The following is a 21,757-nucleotide window of genomic DNA, read 5'->3' on the forward strand; positions in this document are numbered from 1 at the left end:
CCCTAGGACTTCAATAAGTCAAAGTACAGGTCTAGACTTAATGATGATCATCTTCAAGCCATACTGAGGGTCTCAACTGCTTCCGCTCTAAAGCCAAATGTGGTTCAGATTTGTGAGAAGAAGCGCTGTCAAGTCTCTGGCAGCAAGAAGTAGGCAAAAGATGCCATGTTCAGAAGAACTGTTCATAATCTTCACTCAATCTTCTATTAATGTTCAGGACACTTCATGTTCAGAAGAAATAATTAAAACTGTTAATAATGACATTTGAGGACTTTTTTTTGTGAAATCCCTTACGAGGCCCAGCCTCACCCAGACTTTGCCTCCTGCGGCCCCCAGGTAAATTGAGTTTGAGACCCCTGGACTAAATGTTTATTAATATGATGAGTCACTGCTATCATAGCATCATCTCTCTTGCTCCTACATGCAAATTGGAAAAGGTCTAAAAAACAACTCACCTCTGATTTTATGAAATTAATCATGATTTTTTCAAAACATTTCATTACAATAGAAGTAAGTGCTACCGGACTATAATCATTGTTCTCCTTACAACTAACTTTTTTTGGGGAGAGGGATAATGACTGAACTCTTCCACATTGACGGGACAGTGTGCGTAATAAAAGACTTCTGAAAAAAAAAGGTATACATTAATAGTATGTATTAAATACATTTGCAAAGATGAAAGCGAAGGAGGTTTTTGCTGTAATTTTAGTTAGTTTCAGTGTTGTATGTACACAATACAGTTTCAGTTCCAGTTACTTTTTTTAAACTCTCGCTTTAATTTTTATTTCAGTTAACGAGAACGATTTAAAATTTCAGTTTTTTCTTTTTCATTAACTATAATAACCTTGTGACTAAGACCGCCCCTGAGAACGGAGAAAAGGAGAGAAGGGAGAGTTGTTCTGTTTCAGCTCAGGGCAGCTTCTCTTTAGGTCCTGTTAACCGACTCGAACCCTGACAGAAATGGGTTAACAGAACAGCTCAAGCATTCCCATATCCAATACCTTTCTTTCTTTTTCTTTGTGTCGAGAGTCTATTTAAGTTTAGGGCGCCATGAAAGCAGAAGTCAACACGACTAAAGTTATTTGCCGCCTCGAACTGAAAATCCACACTCCACTCCAAGCCTCGTGAGGACAAAGCTTACAGCCAGCGAACCCACATGGCAACCCAGCTCAGCAGCTCTTCACATCACACAAGAAACGTCTCCAGATTACAACTGAAATGGTGTAAATAATTGCAACCCTGAAGAAACTGATTGATTATTTTTGGTTCCCTTGGTTTGATCTTACAAAATGTACAAACTTGCGAAGCCACCTTCAGGGTACAATGTTTGAACCAATGGGTGCACATGGTCCTCCAGAATGGTTCTGTAGTTTTTGGCAGAGATGCTCCCATCTAGCACGAGTAATGGGCCAAGGAAATGCCATGATATTGCAGCACAAACCATCACTGATCCACCCCATGCTTCATTCTAGGCATGCAATAGTCTGGGTTGTACACTTCTTTGGGGCTTCTCCACACTATAACTCTCCCGAATGTGGGAAAGACAGTGAAGGTGGACTCAACAGAGAACAATACATGTTTCACATTGTCCAAAGCATACTATTTTTACTGCTGGCACCATTGACCAGCCTGGCCGTGTTTATTGACCCTGTGTAGCTCCCAACCAACAGTTTTGGTGGAAAAAAGAGAGTTGAGGTGCACATTTAAATCTTCATGGATACCATCGGAGTTAGCACCCAGATATCCCTTTCAGAGGCGGCTTACTCTTGCATCCAGTTTCTCCTGCTCAGGGCTCAAATATGCGCTCAAAATTTTATCTATGCAGCCTCAAAATATATTTGGGAGCATTTGTGCTAGTGCATAAAATTGTTGTGTGCATTCACTGCAAAATGTTCACCACATGCGCGGACTCGGGAGACATTCACGCAGATGCATCTCTGCACTTGAAATGCGAAACGCAGCGCTCAGGAATGGTTTAAAACAATTGCAATGCTTGCCCCGCCTTCGCGCTCTTCTTATTGGCCCACCACTGCTCTAGCACTGAAATATCAGCTGTCAATCACTCAGTCAATGTCTTCTGGCTTGGGATGACAGGGAGAGCAACTACCGCGAAAAATGATAAAGCGCTGAAGATGAGAATGAAGATAACACTGACAGATTTAGTTTTAGAAACCATGACATCTAAAGTTACAAATAATGACACATCTTACTAGTGATCATGTGCTGAATGTTAATCCACCATCTACACTTTTCCAAGAGTGGGTAAAAGACTTCCACTGGCTTCAAGTCTGCTATGAAAAGTCTGTGGGATGGAGTTTTCAGGTAACTGTTTGCCACATCTAGCACGAGAGCTTCTGTTTAATCCTTCATATAATTGCCAGATGCTGTCTGCCGTGTAAGTGGCAGCTATATGTCAAATTGAACACCACGTACACCATCGCAAACGGGCTTACACTGAGAAAACCAACATCGCTACTCATGAAAAAAAGACCGGTATTTCTATTAACATGACGCATGCATATAATAAGGTACAGTACATGTCAAAAGCATCAGTGTAACATCAGACAGCACCCGTGAGAACAGCACAGTTATATCATTAACAGATTCATTCATGTCAAGCAGTGTGTGCAGGGCCGGTGAGCGCTCTGTGTCTTTTCTTGTGATAACGGGATTTCGTTGAGACATATTGTCCTCACGCATGCATATATATTTTTGCTTGTTAGTTTGATTACTGATGATTTCAAGTGCAATAAATATGTTTGTATAACACTTGTAGTAACGGTGCTCATAATTAGTGGGTGCGACTAAATTTTGGCTGATGCGCCTACATTTGTAAAGTCAGGAGCACCAGTGCTACCAAGCAAAAAGGTTAATTTCGAGCCCTGCGGCTGGATGTGGTTCTTCCTCTTGGTGGTTTGCTGACATTACTCTGGACACTGCGGCGCTTGATAACCACAAAGACTTGCTGTATTGCAAGCAAGATGCACACCAACGATTTGTCCTCTTTTGAACTCTGCATTGCAATATTTGAGGCAAAATTGTGCTATTTCTCTGCTAATTAAATCTCTTACTGGTAGAATGAGCAATCAATGAATATTGGTCACCAGGCTGCTCGAATTCAGCCATTAAACCTCCAACACTAAATTGGAAAGAGTTTCAGATTCATGGTCAAACCCCTGTATATCAGTAAACACTTCAGCTCTACATTGGAATGACATGCTTACATTGCCTGTCTACAATCCACAAACTGCCGTTCCTTATTGGATGCTCTAACTTTCTCATCTTCAAGACAAAAATGAATCTGTGAAAAGTTTCAGATGAAATCTCCGACATTATTGAGATTAGCAGAGCCGTGGAGGATTGACAAGAGCGAGATTTGTGAGTCATTTTAATATCTGAGAGCTTAAAATGGGCTCTTTGTTTTCTACGAGAGCGAGCGACAGAGAGTAAGAGAGTTCAGTGTGGTCTTAATGAGCTGTCCAGTAAATGGATCGGTTGCCTGGACACAAATGAAGTTCAGTCTCAGGAATTAAAGGGAATGATTATTCACCGAGGTGGAGAATCCTGTAGAGTCACGACTGAAACAGCCGCAGCAGAAGCTCCACGGCATTTACACTTGAAGAAACAGATCACAAAGAAACAGCAAAATGCAGCCTGTCAAGCTTTAAAAAGCACACACATACCTGTACAGATGTATTTTTAACCCCCTGGTATTCCCACCTCCAATTTCTCCCTAACGGAGAGACGATTTAAACACATTTCTAAACATAATAGTTTTAATAACTCATTTCTCATTTCTCTTTCTTTCATCTTTGCCATGATGACAGCACATAATATTTGACTAGAAATTCTTTAAGATACTAGTATTCGGCTTAAAATTATTTTAAAGGCTTAACTAGTAAGGGTGTCATGATTTCGATTTTTAATCGAAATCGATCGAAATTTATGCTCAATTTCGATTATCGAATCAAAAAATAGAATCGTCGATGCTGCCACGCCCCCATGTCACGTCAGCTTGGCTTGCCAAGCGGGAAAAAAACAGGCTTGTTGAAGTGCTTGTTAAACTGCAGATGCAGGAGACCCGTCGACAGAGCTTAAACCCTCTCCTCTTTCAATGAAGTCGCCGGTGTGTAAGCATTTTGGATTTCCAGTGAGTTATGTTGACAACGTTCGTGTTGTCGACCAAAAAAAACACAGTTTGCAAGCTCTGCTATGTACGTATTACGGTTGGGATGATAGACGATGGGCGCATCGCGATCCTCCGCCCCGCACCCGTTGCAAATCCGCTCGCGAAAAATACACACTCAGGCATCTTTGTTTTTAAATGGCATTTTAGAACGACAATGATCCACATCCACACTGGCGTGTAGCATTTCTGAGCAGCCCTCCTTTCTCACTACCGCTGAAAATGCTCATCACGTGACCACACACACATTCACACACAGACACAGACGCACACACATTGTCATGCGCTCGAGACAGCGGGTCAAGGCAGTCAGCGGGTCAGTAGTTACTTTCACACATGTGCTTAGTCATTTTAGCGAACACCTCAGATACTGTTGGCTGGTTGCTGTTGGTTGTGCGTCTTTTTTACCGACGCCATTATAACGACACAGATCACTGCCTATTCACGAGTCCCGCAGAAAAAGTGATTGACAGGTGGTAATTATGTGTGTAACTTGCCTTTATTCATTTACTGTATGATTTGTTTATGGGTAAAACAAAGACCATGCAAGTCAGGTAGTTTAAACGGTAGGCTACAAATAATTAATTCGTTATTAATTAATTAATTTTTTATAATCAAAAATCGAATCGTGACTTTAGAATCGAAAATGTAATCGAATCGAGGATTTGGAGGATCGTGACACCCTTATTAACTTGGCAGGTTAGGGTAGTTAGGCAAGTGATTGTATAACGATGGTTTGTTCTCTGTAGACATCTAAAACAAACATTGCTTAAGGGGGCTAATAATATTGACCTTAAAATGGTGTTTAAAAAATTAAAAACTTCTTTTATTGTAGCCAAAATAAACCAAAGACTTTCTGCAGAAGAAAAAATACTATAGGAAATACTGACTATATTCAACTAGACTATATATACTGAGGATATATTGTGAAAGGAACTGAATCTCGATGTATTCGTCCACTAAAGCTTTATTCAATACCATTATCAAATATGTAAATATTGCAATAACATCACTGTGATAGTCAGCTTGGTGTTGAAAGGTCAATGTTTTACCAGTGTCAGTCAATCTGACATTATAAGACTAAACACAAGTAAATGCATGAAATAAAAAATGAAGTACAATGTATGAAGGGTCACCATTTGTATTTAAAGATGAATTTCCATGACATTTCTAGGTTTTTGATCACTGGATTTAGACAAAAATTCATCTGGAATTTATATTTGGGACAATTTGTTTATGAATCATATGGCCTGATTTAAGAGCTCTTTCAACTAAATGGAAACGACTCAAACTAGCAGACTGCATTCGTAATTACACACTTCCATCCTATATAGTACACTAAAATCAGTATCTGAGCCGAGTAGTTTGTCCGAATTCATAGAATTTGAAAAACAGTATTCAAGAAGTAGCCGGATGATCTACTACTTCCATAAAGATACTAAAGTGCGCATCCAATGAACGCTACGCTATTCCACAAAGCCATTTGGGAGTATTCGCGAATGGAAGTGAAGCGGGTAGGTCACGTGATGATGACAAAATGGCGGATGTAGCACGTCCAAGTTTCATTCATTCTGCTCAAATTCATATTGTATAAGACACACTTTTCTAATTGACGAGTAGTAAATTCAAATTCAAATGTAGTGCCTACTGAGTAGCAGGCAATTTCAGAAGTAGACAGTGTTTTATATCAGGGTTTCTGCAGATATCATAATGTCAAATGTAAGACTTTTTAAGACCATCAATTCTAAATTTTAAGACCTATATCACAATATCAAAAACACGCACAAATTGAACAGTGCTGAAGACAGGTTAGATGCATCATTGAACTACAGGAAAAAACAAACAAACATGTAAAGGTATCGCGCACCTTCGCTGACTGCCACCGTAAAGTCAGACGGATAAACAAAGTAGGAAGTTTCCGGAAATACGTAGTATCATTAATATCAGTCAAGATTTTAAAACTATATATATATATATATATATATATATATATATATATATATATATATATATATATATACACATTTTTTTTTTAAATAAATTATTTTAATGATTTTTAAGATTTTTATAACCTTTCAAGATTTATTTTTATATTTTTTTAAACTAAACTTTGATGCATCACTTGATTTTTTTCATTTCTGGGACATTTTTCCCTATTAAAGTTAAATATTAATGACTACAGGACATGGGTTGCCCTACAATTGTATTTTTATTATGGAAAGAATAAAAGCAAAAAAAATTTAATTAAAAAATTTGCCCAGTCAACAATTCTCACATTACTGGCTGGTTAGTTTCTGTCCTCTACTTATAAGAAAAAAAAGGCAATAATGGTCCAACATTCCTGAGCATTATCACCAATAAAACCTGGAGAAACAGGGCATCGGTATATTGTAAACCGATAGGTTCAAATATTCCTTTCCAGTTACCAACTTTTGCCATGACCTCTTTTGGTTTTAACATACTTATCGTTCAGGTTTTTCCAAACTTTTTAACAAAAACGTTCTTCCTTTTCCACTGCTGTTGTGATTTCTAGCTAAGAATTAATGCTCATCTGGTTAATGCTCATCATATATGTCTGTATAGGTGTACCTGTTTCAGACAAAATCTCCTCAAAGTGACTCATATTCAACTCAAATAAAAGCATGGTGCTGCGCAAACTATTCGCTCAAGACTCAAAAATTTTTTAGCCGAAATTAAGTCGCGTCCACCCAAAATCGAACCTCCGCAAACTCTGCGATGACGTCCCATTCGTCTGAGTTCAATAACTGAAAGCTGATTGGCTGTTGCATGTTGGTCTCATTTGTAGTTGTAATACCGCAATATACATTTGGACTAGTGAAATAAAGAACTACAACACCAGGAAAACCAAGCAACAACAACAAAAAAGAATTTAAATGAGCATTAGATGTAGCGTTACATCGGAAAAATAAGACCTGTGCAAAAATATTTAAGACAGAACAGCAGATTTAAGACTTTTTAATGGCTAAAATTTACATTTTTTAATTTTTGATGCTTTAGGATGCTGCGGAAACCCTGTATCATGAATGAATCAGTGATCATCCAGCCAACGCAAAAGAACTCGCATTTGCTCAATTAAACAGCTGAGACACAAATCTGCTTATTGATGAAGTGGTTCCAACTAGATGGTAATAATATATATTTTTTTAATTAACCACTTATAATGATGCAAATATTGTCTGATGAATGACTTGAACCTTAACTGGTACAAACATTTAAAAAGAATTAATTCAATTAACAAGAACCATCTGTTCATAAATGAATCATTAAAACTGACAGCAACTGAGTTGCCAATTCAACATAAGTGACTCAAAACAGCAGCTAGCTCAAGAATGAGTCTTTGAAGTGGATTTATTTACTAGTTCGAACATTTTGGAACAACACATTCACAAATTGGATCTCATTATTCAATAACTGCTATAACTTTCACTGCAAATCTAAGGGCGTACTCAGACTACAGTATGTACAGTTGCCTTGAATTGGGCCAAAGCAAGCTTGCCCCACATCCCATCTCCCCCGACGGCCCGCATTCACATCGCATTCGGGCCTGGGCACGCATACGTCATCGATCATGCGCTGTTAAGTAACACTTTCACTTAGCACAGTGGAGATTTCTTTAGTTATATCGCTTTAGTTGTTTTGGATGCAGTGACACGCAGTCCAATATTTTGCCGAGCAGATCAGCCACTTTTGACGCTCATAAACTGTGCCTGAGCCCGATTCAGAGCACTCACACTTCTCAAACGATCCGGGAAATGGGCCTGGGCACAGTTCGGATAGCAGAGTGTGAGTAGGCCCTAACTCCACTTTTGCTCCATCATGTTGTGTTGCACAAAGTCAGCACCCGTCCAGAGTCTGTAAGACAATGCGTCCTGTACCTGTCCTCTGTGAACATCACCTAATGATGCCGTCCTGTTCTTCCCTTCGTCCTCTCAGAGGAGTCACAAAGCCAACAATCACATCATCAGGCCAGAGGACACTCAGGCTTTAAGACAGAAGCACATGCACCTATATCGGCTGGAAAGAGTACTTCATGAGTAAATGAGGACTTCAAGAAATATTAAATAGGTCCTGTTTAAAAAAAAAAAACAGGAAGATTTTTCTGGAATATCTAGCAGAATGACACATTAAAACTAAAACACATTAAAACAGTGTTTACTCTATAAACAAATATATAAAAACTCTGTAAATAAATGATTATTCAATGCCGAGTGCCATTTGAATCATTTAAATGATTCTTTCACTTACTGAATTGTTTGAAGTGGTTCTTGACTCACTCAGAGTAAACTGTAATGTTCGTAAGTGAATTGAATGAACTAAATTGGCCATGGTGTACGAGTGTTTGTGTGAATGCGAAAGTGTATGGGTGTTTCCCAGTACTAGGTTGCAGCTGGATACGCCATGTATAAGATATGCTGGAATAGTTAGTGGTTCATTCCACTGTGGCGACCAATGAAAAATAAGCGACTAAGCTGCAGGAGAATGAATGAATGTTCTTTTAAAGAGAGAACACTGTTAAAATGAACTAAAAAATAACATTAAATGGGTCCATAATGATTATCAGTGTCCCCAAATAACATGATTTCAATATTAAACACACATTCTTAGATGCATTTAAGCCTGGTGTCGGAGACTCAACTCAATATTAGGACACTTGAACATATCATGTGACCTGCTCTTTAAGCAGAAAATAAATTGCATCCAAGATCACAAAATACCTCTATTCCCATTAGTAGCAGTAATGTGTGTGTTTAAGTGTGTGTGTGTGTGTGTGTGTGTGTGTGTGTGTGTGTGTGTGTGGTAACATCACATTGGCAGCTGTGAATGTAGTGAGGTTACAGATCTAGCAAACGCTCTGTAAAGATGAATGCTTTATGCACTGAGGCCAAACAGGATGCGAAATGAGTAAAAGCAAGCAGGTGTACAAAATGAAAATGTGAACACACACACACACACACACACACACACACACACACACACACACACAGACAGACAGACACAGACAAAGACAGACAGACAGACAGACAGACAGACAGACAGACACACACGCACGCACGCACGCACGCACACACACACACACACACACACACACACACACACACACACACACACACACACAAACTCTAACCTTGACAACTGCTCATGCTTTATGATGCCAAGCGCTGTTTATTGCTTCACGTCGACTCGCTTAGTTTAATGTCTGACAGCTTTTTATGAGAAACGTTTCCGCACCTTACCTTCCACAACACAGACATCAAAATAAACCACACACACACACACCTCTCTTAAAACACCAAAACAGCTTCTGCTAACATCAAAACATCAGCTTTAGATTCTGATGCAAGCAAAAGATAAAGGCAGATATTTATCCTACTAAATATTCAACATTAAATATGAAATAGTACAGATATGACCCAAATAATGACGAGACTAATGTCTAAAATCATCTATAAGCCCATCAGCCTGGTCAAATAACACACACACACTCATATATATATATATATATATATATATATATATATATATATATATATACATACACAGACACAAACATACTGTACATGCACATACATATTGTTACATTCCATGGTGTTTTGAATGTATTATTGTGTTTGGTTTCTCTCTCTCCCTCTCTGTTCCTGCAACCTGTTTCTCAGCTAGGTGTGGAGGAGAGGAAGTTGATTGATTGCACCTGTTACTCGTTGCCCGGCAAGCTTAAAAGCCTGCCAGTTGCAAGCCACATTGAAGCTTGCTTCCAGAGTGTGGTCTCTCTCCTGCCTGGTTGCTCTATTGAGAAAGATTATTGGTGCTGTTGTGTTTAACTTGTTGAAGTTAAAATCTGTTGTTAAAGCCTCGGAAGCCATTTGAGCTCTGTTTTGGAAAACTAAAGCTGCGTCCCAAATCGCATACTTATGCACTATTTTACGCCATTTTGTAGTATAAATAGTGTAAGTAGTGTGTTCACATTGAAAACTCTCAAAATAATAAGTGCACTTTAATTACCCGGATGATGCACTCATTCAGCCACTAAAATGAAGTGTGTAATGATGAACACTTCACGCACTCCACGACCGCAGGTTTGCTTACGTAGCGGAAGGGGCGGAGCGATCGGACGCACATGTTGAATAACTTTATTTATTTTGGATAGTGAAAGCAAATTTCTCCTACGAGAGTGATTATAGCGCCTCCGGATGGTAAATGCGGCAATACTCACGGCAGGTATTACTTAATAATTCAGTCGTTTATTTCACTGATTTGGCAACAGTCAAACGTCATCAGGGAAACGGTTTGAATTTCCGCTTAGTAAAAAAACATTAGTGTGCCATTTGGGACAGCACTACATACATATACTATCCTGTTGAGTGTGTAAGTGCATAAGTACATAGTGCATGAGTGCATAGTGTATAGTGTGCCATTTGGGACGCAGCTTAACTTTGTGTTTGGAAGCCGTAGGTAGGTGGGTGCCATTTTATTTCTAAAACCCTTTTTCTCTTGTGTATGTTTAGTTAGGGAGTTAGTGTACATTTCTATTGTTGATTTAATTTTACTTTCAGTTTGGACAGTTTTACTCCCTAACTAGCTAGTGTATTTTTGTTTGTTGTTTTGGCCTTTCCCCCTCCTGAAGTCTATTTTTGCTTCCCAGTTTTGTTTTACTGTTGTACATTTGTTAATAAATTATTTAACTTGAATTTGGTGTGTTGTCATGAAGGCAGGGGACTGACCCACACTCACCCCAACCAACATTTTTAAAACTTTTCACTGTTACTCCCACTCCTAGACACTTACCATCAGGGACGTAACAATATTCACACTCAGTAGCTATAGATTTACTTGAGGGTTACTAAGGAATGAGTTAAAAAAAATGAAAAATGTTAATAGTAAGGAGTGTCAAAATTAATTGTTTCTTTGGTGCACCGCGATGCAGACGCGGACAATAAGTTATCGGTTCAGTAATAATCATAACCGGTTATTATGTAGTGACGTCATTTATCTCCTATGCGCTCTGTCGCGAGGGAGGTGAGCGCGAGTATTTACAACACTCAGCCAACTCAGGGCCGGTCCGTGGTAAAGGCACCATAGGCAAATGCTACGGGCGCTGTATATCCAGGGGGGCGCCTGAAATGAGCGCGGTTCAGTTGGTTTTGTTTTCGATATTCCTGACACACATTATAGACAGCAATAACTCAAAAACCTCTTACCCTAAAAAGATCTAAAGTGTGTTTCTTACAGAAAGACAAAGCTGGTTATGTTTTTTTCGCTCGACATTACAAGCACTGCTCCGTTTAAGCCCTCGCAATATGTGTTTAGCCGGGAGACCTCACGCTGAGAGAAGCTCTCAGTAAGGGACCGTCAGAAAAGTGCTTCTTTTTTACGTTTTTTTTAGTTTTTCTGCTTGCTCAGCGCGAGCTCTCCCTGTTGCGAGGGCTTCAGTGCGTGTGTGTGTGTTTGGTGCTGTCTATGTTTGTGTATGTGTTTGAATGAGCGACAGTGTGGTGCTGTGTGTCTGTGTGTTTATACAAACAGCTTGTTATAGCCTCCCCCCTAAAATATACCACTGTATATAGAAAGCATGGTCAATGCACCGTGCTGCACCGAGATATCAAATTGAACCGAATCAAAGGCATGATAATCGTAACCGAACCGTGAGACCAGTATAGGTTCACACCTCTATTAATAGTTGTTGTAAGGTCTGATTGTCACGTGCGTGAGATGAGGGACAACAGAGGTAAGGATTCAAGTGCAATTTAATTAGAGAATTCGTGTAAGCAGGCAATGGTCAAAACAGGGGCAAACAGGCACATAAAGTGCATCTAAAACAGTCGAAAACGGGCATAAGGTCAAAAACTAGGCAGCACTCAGAATATAACAACAATAACAAAGCTGAAATCAGGAACATGGCAGGCAAAAACAAACAGAAAACAAAACTAATATGTGATGACTGCAAACAAACACTCAGTCCTGGGGTCTGTTCCATAAACCTAGCTTAGAGTAAAAGCCAGGTTTGATGTAGTCAGGTTTATTAATGGCGGATTCCGTTTCATAAATCAAAATTACGATAGTTCAAACTCAGTTACTCTGGATAATTATGCTGGGAAACTAGCCTGGTCTGGGGCAGGTTTACTCTCAGGCTAAGTCTTAAGTTCAAGCTTAATCAAAGTAATGTTTACATTCACTTTTTGGACTGTGATTGTCAGTTAATTTTTAGCTAGATAAGTTCCAAAATTTGCTTTGGTACTGAATAACCTTATACATATGCACAAAGATATTATCGTAATGCATATATATATATTTATTCAACTCAAATCAAAGCAGCGCCGCGCGAACTGTTCACTCAAGGCTTAAGACATTCCGTGAGCTCCGGCAGTCAAAATCCTGACGCGGGCACCCAAAGCAAACCTCCGCAAACACAACGATGACGTCACATTCGCCGCGCGCACTGAGGCATGAGCATGCTGGTCTCATTTGTAGTTTTAATACTGCAAATTACAATTGGACTAGTGAAATAAAGAACTACAACATCACGAAAACATCTAAAATGAGCATTAGATGTAGTGTTACATGGACATCGGAAAAATAAGACCTGTGCAAAATATTTAAGACCTAGAACAGCGAATTTAAGACTTTTTACAACCCAAGCTCATTCTGAAAACATAGTCCCGCGGACTTTTCTGGAGAGAGTGAAATACGTCCCGGGGGGTACGTACGGCCGCGTTTATTTTTTTTCAAGCGAACGTTGCGGGGCGGTGTGACGCTGTTTCCTTTCGCGCTTGCCTTATCTCCTTGTGGAGGGCTTCCCCGCTGCAACCCGTTTGTCCACTCAGCTCAGCGTGTACGTCGACAGGCTTGAGATGCGGAGAGGGGTCAACCCGGCGACCGGTTTCGAGTCCGGGGAAGAGCAGTTCCAGCAATCAGGTAATACAAAAACAGAATCCCAAAAATTAAGTAAACGAGTTTCGTGACAGGGTGAGAACACGGCGAAATCCGAAAACGCGGTGGAATAATAAAAATCAGGGCTTTTATTTTTTTGGACGGCTTTTGTGAACTGTTGCTCGGGTTTAGGGAAGCGAGCGGGCGGGTCGATCGGTAAAATCAGTTGGGTTCAGGGAAGGAGGAGGGCGAGTCGGCCGATTGGCCGGTCGCGCAGTCAATCATCTGGTCAGTCGGACAGCGGCCTCCGGCAGGTTCACGCGAGAACAGGTTCGCGCCCGCGAGAGGCGTCTGAAGTGCGAAAAAGCGCAGATTCGCGAAAACAAAAACTGCAGCCGTACGTACCCGCCGGGACGTATTCCGTGGTCTCCAGAAACGTCCGCGGGACTACGTTTCCACAATGAGCCTGGGTTGACTTTTTAAGGCCTGCAATTTTGATTTTTAAATTTTAGACTTTTTAAGAAACCCTGTATTATGATGAGATAAATCTTCATATATAGTCACAATATATATTTAATTGGAGTTGTTTCTGTTGATTTGAGTGAGAAATACAACATGCTTCTGCAAGATTCACCAAGCAGACAGAGGAGCGGGAAACATCACGTGATCAGTCAGACCAGCCTGAGGAATGTGGAACTGATGCTAAAGACAGAGCGCACACACACACACACACACACACACACACACTCACATTTACACTCTGCTGACTCTCCATCCACAGACATGATGTTTTTATACCCTAACAGCCACTGTTTATTATATCCCTACCTCTAAACAGAAGCCTCACATGAAACCTGTGGGAAATTATGATTATGAAGTGTTTTGAATTACAAGGACACCCAGCATGTCCTTATAAAGCACCTTAATAGAGTACAATTAGGTCATACCAATATAATTATATAAAAAAACAGTCCTTATAAACCACCAAAACCAATGCACACACACACACACACTCTCACTCAAAACAGCTGCCCAATGTTTCTGCTTCCTCACAGAGCAACAGCAGAAAGAATGTGTGTCCTGATAATGAGCTCTCACAATCTACACCACACACAGACACACACACACACACACTTTTGACCTGATGGCAACATCTTCCCATGAGCCTCTGCTTCATTCCAGCAGTCACGCATCAGTCATCAGCTCAAGAATCACAGAGCTCTTACCTGCCACTGAGTTTGGTCGAGGCATCATCAGGCTGGACGGGTTCTGTGTGGTATACTGGACGGGTCCTTCTGAGTTCTTCTTGGTGTTGGGGACGATCCGTAAGCCTGTCCCAGACGCTGATGGTTCCTCCTCGGCCACCGGAGAGCATGTGTCTGTCCGCGTGGCCGTCTGTCCCAGAACATGCTGACCGCAGCTCCTTATACTGCCCTCTTTACTCCACTCCAGGCTGGAGCCGCTGCGCTCCTCATTCTCAGAGGAGCTGGTGATGGTGGCTGGACCACAGAACAAAGACACACATCCAGATATTAGTGATCCTGTTCATGCATATGACTCGGATTCATTCTTTTCTAGGAAAGGCAAGGCATGAAAAGATGTATCTCCCCAAATTGAAGGATTGATTTAATATAATTTACAATAATAAAGCAAGTTACTGTTTTTATGAATGTATCACTGAATCATTCATTTAAATGATTCATTCAAATCAGATGATTCATGAAAGAAAGCAAGTGACTGTTCTTATGAATGGATCACTGAATCATTCAATCAAATGATTCATTAAAATGATGATTCATGAAACAAAGCCAGTGAGTGTCCTTATAAATTAATCAATAAAAAATCAATTCAAATGATTTGTTCAAAACAGTTGATTCGTGAAACAAAGCAAGTGTCTGTATTTATGAATGGTTCTCTGAATAATATAAACAAATGATTCATTAAAAAAAATGATGATTCATGAAAACTAAGCAAGTTACTATCCCTATGAACGGATGATTAAATTATTTGTTCAGATGATTCATTCGAATAAAAAAAAAGATAAAAATATTTTGTTTAAAACAAATGATTTATTAAACAAAGCCAGTGAGTGTCCATATAAATGAATCAATTAAAAAAAAAAATAATTCAAATGATTTGTTCAAATCAGATGATTCATTAAACAAAGAAAATGACTGTCCTTATAAATGGGTTTCTAAATCCTTCATTCAAATGATTTGTTCGTATCAGATGAGTCATGACTCAAAGCCAGTGTCTGTGCTTATGAATGGATCACTGAATCATTGATTTAATCAAATGATTTATGCAAAGCTGATGTTTCATGAAACAAAGCCAGTGAGTGTTCTTAAAAATAAATCAATAAAAAATCAAATAAATGATTCGTTCAAAACAGTTGATTCGTGAAACAAAGCACGTGAATGTATTTATGAATGGATCTCTGAATCACTTAAACAAATGATTCATTAAAAAAGTATGATTCATAAAACTAAGCAAGTTACTATCCCTATGAACGGATGACTAAATTATTTGTTCAGATGATTCATTCGAATAAAAAAAGATTAAAATATTTTGTTCAAAACAAATGATTCATTAAACAAAGCCAGTGAGTGTCCATATAAATGAATCAATTAAAAAAATAATTCAAATGATTCGTTCAAATCAGATGATTCATGAAACAAAGAAAATGACTGTCCTTATAAATGGGTTTCTAAATCCTTCATTCAAATGATTTGTTCATATCAGATGAGTCATGACTCAAAGCCATGGTCTGTGCTTATGAATGGATCACTGAATCATTGACTTAATCAAATGATTCATGCAAAGCTGATGTTTCATGAAACAAAGCCAGTGAGTGTCCTTATAAATGAATCAATAAAAAATCAATTTAAATGATTCGTTCAAAACAGTTGATTCGTGAAACAAAGCAAGTAAATGTATTTATGATAGGATCTCTGAATCATTTAAACAAATGATTCATTAAAAAATGATTATTCATAAAAACTTAGCAAGTTACTATCCCTATGAATTTATGACTAAATTATTTGTTCAGATGATTCATTTGAATAAAAAAAAAGATTCAAATATTTCATTGAAAACAAATGATTCATAAAACAAAGCCAGTGAGGGTCCTTATGAATGAATCAATTAAAAAAAAAATAATTCAAATGATTTGTTCAAATCAGATGATTCATGAAAAAAAGAAAATGACTGTCCTCATGAATGGATTTCTAAATCCTTCATTCAAATGATTTGTTCATATCAGATGAGTCATGACTCAAAGCCAGTGACTGTTCTTATGAACAGATCACTGAATCATTGATTTAATCAAATGATTCATGCAAAGCTGATCATTCATGAAAACTAAGCAAGTTATTATCCTTATGGATGGTTCACTAAATCGTTCATTCAAATGATTCCTTCAAAACTGCTGATTTATGAAACAAAGGAAGTGACTACCCTTATGAATGGATCAATAAAAAATTGATTCAAACGATATGTTCAAATCAGACGATTCATAAAACAAAGTCAGTGACTGTCCTTTTGAATGAACTACTGAATCATTCAATTAAATAAGTCATTCAAAACTGATGATTTATGAAAATAAGCAAATTACTATCCTTATGACTGGATGACTAAATTATTTGTTCAAATGATTCATTAAAAAAATTGATTCAAACGATTTGTTCAAAACAAATGATTCATGAAAAAAATAAATGACTGTCCTTATAAATGGACCACAGAATCATTCATTCAAATGATTTGTTCAAATCATATGATTCATGAATCAAAGCCATTGACCGTTCTCATTATTGGATCTCTGAATCATTCATTTAAATGATTTGTTCAAAACAGATGATTCATGAAACAAAGCCAGCGAGAGTCCTTATGAATGGATCACTGAATCATTTAATCAGATGATTCATTCAAAACTGATGATTCATGAAAACAAAGACATTGAGTGTGAGAGTCTATTAGAATGCAATCACAAGCCTGTAATCCCTGTAAAATGTATATTTGTTTAATGGCAAAGTTATTAGTCCTGCAATGAAATTATAATTCTTTTTCCAAATATTTCCCAAGTAATGTTTAACAAACTTTTATTTTGGATGCGATTAATCATGGTTAATTTTTAAAGTTTCTTCTATAATTAGAAGTTTTCAATGTCAAAATCATCGTATAACTAATAAAGTGAAACATTTCTCATATCAACTGATAAATACAGCTGAAGAGCAGCTCGACAGGACTGAGCGTAAATGAAAAAGGTCAGACGAGACGGATGAGCAGAATCAATCTCAGATGACCATCATAACTCACGTCTGCTGGTCATATTTATATCTGATAAACAGAGATGAGTCCTCGCTGACCTTATCAACACACTCACCTAATGAACATCTGCACACAACCCCATTACAGACACGCTGATCACTTTAGATTGGCTTTGATAAAATGTTCACATAAATATACCATGAACAGACAAAACACAGTGTCACGGTGGCTCAATGGGTGGCACAATCGCCTCACAGCATAAAGGTTGCTGGTTCGAGCTCCTGTTGGACAAGGCATTTCTGTGTGGAGTTTGCATGTTCTCCCCGTGTTGGCGTGGGTTTCATCCAAGTGCTCCGGTTTCCCCCACAGTCCAAACACATGCGGTATAGGGGAAGTGAATAAGCTAAATTGGCCGTAGTGTGTGTGTGTGTGTGTGTGTGTGTGTGTGTGTGTTTGAATGAGAATCTATGGGTGCTTCCCAGTGTTGGGTTGTGGCTGGAAGGGCATCCACTGCGTAAATCATTTGCTGGATAAGTTGGCGGTTCATTCCACTGTGGCGACCCAGATTAATAAAGGGACTAAGCCGACAAGAAAATGAATGAAAAAACAATACACACCAGAATAATAGTAAATAAAGTGTGTGTGTGTGTGTGTGTGTGTGTGTGTGTGTGTGAATTCATGCACGTGTGTTTGCGCAGTGATCTGAGGGCGACGGTTGAATCTGTGCTTCAGTTTCATTTATCACAGAACAACACATGTGACAACAGCTGCATGTGTCATGTGTCAGAGTTCACACACACAGACACACACACGTTCTCGCATGCACACACGCACCCTTCTAAACGCTCATACACACACTCAATCATTCAGACAGACACACAGACCCGCCTGCTTATACAGTAAGCGGCAAACAGACAATTCCTAAGCGACTATAAATACCCTCAGTTCCATATAACTCCATAATGGAACTGATGAACTCCATCCAGTTCCATAATTGAAGAATCCCCCATTCCACCCTACTCCTCCTCCTTTCCTAGATGGGTGGCACGGTGACCCAGTGGTTAGCACTGTTGCCTCACAGCAAGAACATCTCTGGTTCTAGCCCTTACCAAGCCAGTTGACGTTTCTGTGCAGAGTTTACACCTTCTCCCCGTGCTCACGTAGGTTTCCCCCGGATTCCTCCCACAATCCAAATACATGCAACTTAACTTATTTGACTAATCTAAATTGGCACCATAGACATGCTCCTAGTAAGTAGTAATCACTATCTGTTCATTAGCAACTACAGCAGGGGAGTTCTCGAGATCTACCTGAGCTCAAACTCCCCTCTCACCTTGCAAATGGGAGGGAGCCCCGGGCTCGAGGATCTTATCTCCCAGGTAGGGTTGTAACAATATACCGGTATGACGGTCTACCACGATTTGAACGTGCACGATTATCATACCTTGAACAATTGCATATCAACGGTTTTAACCCTTAAAGACCGAGACAGCCGCCCGCGGCTAAAAATAAGTATTGCTCTTAAATGTTTAATAACTTTTGATCCGCTGATTTGATTCATACAATTCATACAATTGGCATAAAGAAGAGAATCTCAGCTTTCCAGTGCTGTATCACATAACACAAACGGATTGCCTCTTTCAGAGGCTCCGGAATCAGTGCGGTTACGTCATCAAAATTTGACAACGCTGATTTGACAAAGAAACGCTCGTCACTGTGTCTCCGGACAAACCAGACATGATACATTGATGCATTGTCCCTCCTCCATGCCCAGATTGGTTCAAACTCGCTATATCACAACCAATAAGCATAGGTTTCGCTTTTGTTTGTGGACCAAAAACGAGCTTTTTGAACAACACGGAATGAGAGATAGGCATACATTTATGCGCGGCTAAATAAAACGCAAAAAAAAAGTTTTGCATGAAATAATTCTCATACTAAGTACTTTTGCATGCACAGCAGCACAGAAACATGACAAAACAGTGACACAGCAAAGACGAACTGCTGCTCTTGCTGTTTTCAAAAGACGCAAATGAAGGTGCAGCTGTTTGTCTGCATTGCAGACAACCATATCCAAATCCATATCCACAGACAACCATATCCATGCTGGCACATAAAACCTAAGGATGTTCCATATTGAATCTAATTTCGTTATGTAACTATTTATAGTATAGTAAATATTTATATCTATTTTTTACTGAGGATTTGCACCATGTTTATTTGGACTTTATTTGGACTTTGACACATTATTTATTATTTTCTTATTTTTTTATTTGTTCATTGTAAGTGGTGTTGTTTATAGTAACTGAAAATATATTATTTGGAAAAAGTCAAATTTGCTTCACTGTTCTATTATTTTGTAACATTTGTAACATACCGTATACCGCGAAACCGTCAAACCGTAGACGATTATCATACCGTAAAAAATTCATACCGTTACAACCCTACTCCCAGGACAGCATGCCAAACACGCTTTATAATCAATCATCAGCTAAGTGTGAACTCTTTTTAATGATTTATTTTGAAAGTTTCTTCTATACTAAGTGAATGTTCTCAATGCCACCTCAAAAATCATATGGATAAAAATGATAAAATAATAACAAAACCTCTTTTGAGAGATCCTTCTAAGATTTTGACCAATGAAACTCCACGGCTGTCCATTTTTTAAACAGCTACCAGAACTTTTGTAATTTGTCATTTTTTCCCCAAGATATTTCCCCTCAAAATCTTAATTTACTCATAATTTACTCAAAATAAAGAAAATAAAACACCATTGACTGATTATTATTTATTAATTAATTTGATTAAATCTTAATTTAATCTTGATTAAATTTTAACTAAATAACTACACTGTAAACCTCGCTGTTGTCATTGCTCAAAGATTCATTCATTCCTTTTCTTTTCGGCTTAGTTCTTTTATTAATCTGGGGTCGACAATGGAATGAACTGAAAACTTATCCAGCACCTTTTACGCAGTGGACGGCTTTCCAGCTGCAACCCATCACTAGGAAACCCAGTGGATGCCCTTCCAATTGCAACCCATCACTGGGAAACACCCATACACTTCCATTCACACACATACACTACGAACATTCAGGAATATCACATTTTTAGACATTTTCTTATTTTTCCAAGCCCTTTTAAAGAGATATTTCACATAAAAAAATAATGTACTCAAATAGATATTAGTTTGTTTTTTCTGTTGAAGTAAAACAATTGACATCCATAGCAGGAACAAAAATACTACGGCAGTCAATGCCTGCTGCTTTCCAACTTTCTGTTCAACATGAGAAAGAATCTAGAGTAGCGCTGTCAAAATTAACGCGTTAACGCATGCGAATAATTTTAAATAATTAACGCGTTAAAATAAATTAACGCAATTAACGCAGTTCAGGTTTTTTTACTTCCTGTTGTGGTGGACGTGTGTTCAACATGCAATAAATGTGGATAAGACCAAGGAAGCACTTTTTGAAGGCAAGTTCCAGTATAAAACAATTAGTTGCATCACAGGTTATCCAGAGTTTCATGCAATTTCGGGTGTTTCATTTTTAACTTTCGACTTCTGTTGTAAGTTGATACCGCATGGCGAACAGAAAGAAAATCCTCCGCATTTCGTGACTCGGTGTTCCTTTAAGGTAAGGTTCCTTTTAAGGCTACACGGTAGAATTTAAATAATAGTATAATCTTAATCATATTAAAATCAGAGTATTGGTGTCTTATGTGAATGTACTCAGAACGTCTGGTGAAGTCGCGAGCTGTCAAAGACAGGGCATTACTCTGCCTTTCAGCATGAGCCTCCAAGTTTAGCGTGTTTCCTCATTAAACGCAACGAAAGTGTATGCTTCGCGTTGCTGTGTCAGAATCCTTGTGAAATACAGTAATACTTTAGGACGCTTAGTTTAAGCAAATTTGATGAACGTGATCATGCGTGTTGAATCTGAGGGGAGTCGCTCCAGTATGGAAGGCCGTTGGGGCCAAAACGTCTGCAGCGCGTTGTGTGTGTGTCTGTCTGTGTGTGTGTGTCTGTGTCAGGCCCGTTGAGGGGTGTCAGGGGTGGAGTGAGCGACGTATCTGAGTAGGGGCGAGAGGGGTGTGCAATGTATTTAACGACCGGTTTGCAAGAAATTATCATTCATTTGTGGGCATTTGGGAGTCTCTGTGCACTTGCGGGATACTCCTAGTCTTAGCAACTGGATGAATGTAAAGGAGGATTAAGCAAAATTGTTTCTACTCTATAACTAATGTTCTCAACTCACAGCAAAAAAACTTTACAATGAGTGCAACAGTTTGTATTCTATAGTTTATTATTATAATTTTCCATATCTGCAATTCCTGTATTTTGGCATTTTTTTGCAGTCCACCTAGAATCCAACATGGAAATCAATGTTTTCTTTATTGGCATTGATTGTTTTGAAATTT

General features: G+C 38.7%; 1 protein-coding gene across 5 annotated transcripts in view; it reads right to left on the reverse strand.

Moving 5' to 3' along the window:
* Positions 1 to 21,757, reverse strand: part of tanc1b (tetratricopeptide repeat, ankyrin repeat and coiled-coil containing 1b) — a 317,932-nt gene that overhangs the window by 120,747 nt on the left and 175,428 nt on the right. For all 5 annotated transcript variants that reach the window (XR_012385665.1, XM_068223687.2, XM_021479050.3 and 2 more), the window contains one exon: positions 14,299 to 14,571. Coding sequence is in view for 4 of the 5 variants with exons in the window: in XM_068223687.2 (XP_068079788.2) it covers positions 14,299 to 14,571 (273 nt within the window). In the remaining variant the exon portion in view is untranslated. The remainder of the gene's footprint in view (positions 1 to 14,298; positions 14,572 to 21,757) is intronic.

Source organism: Danio rerio, chromosome 9 (assembly GCF_049306965.1).
Source record: "Danio rerio strain Tuebingen ecotype United States chromosome 9, GRCz12tu, whole genome shotgun sequence".
NCBI classification, from domain to species: Eukaryota; Metazoa; Chordata; class Actinopteri; order Cypriniformes; family Danionidae; genus Danio; species Danio rerio.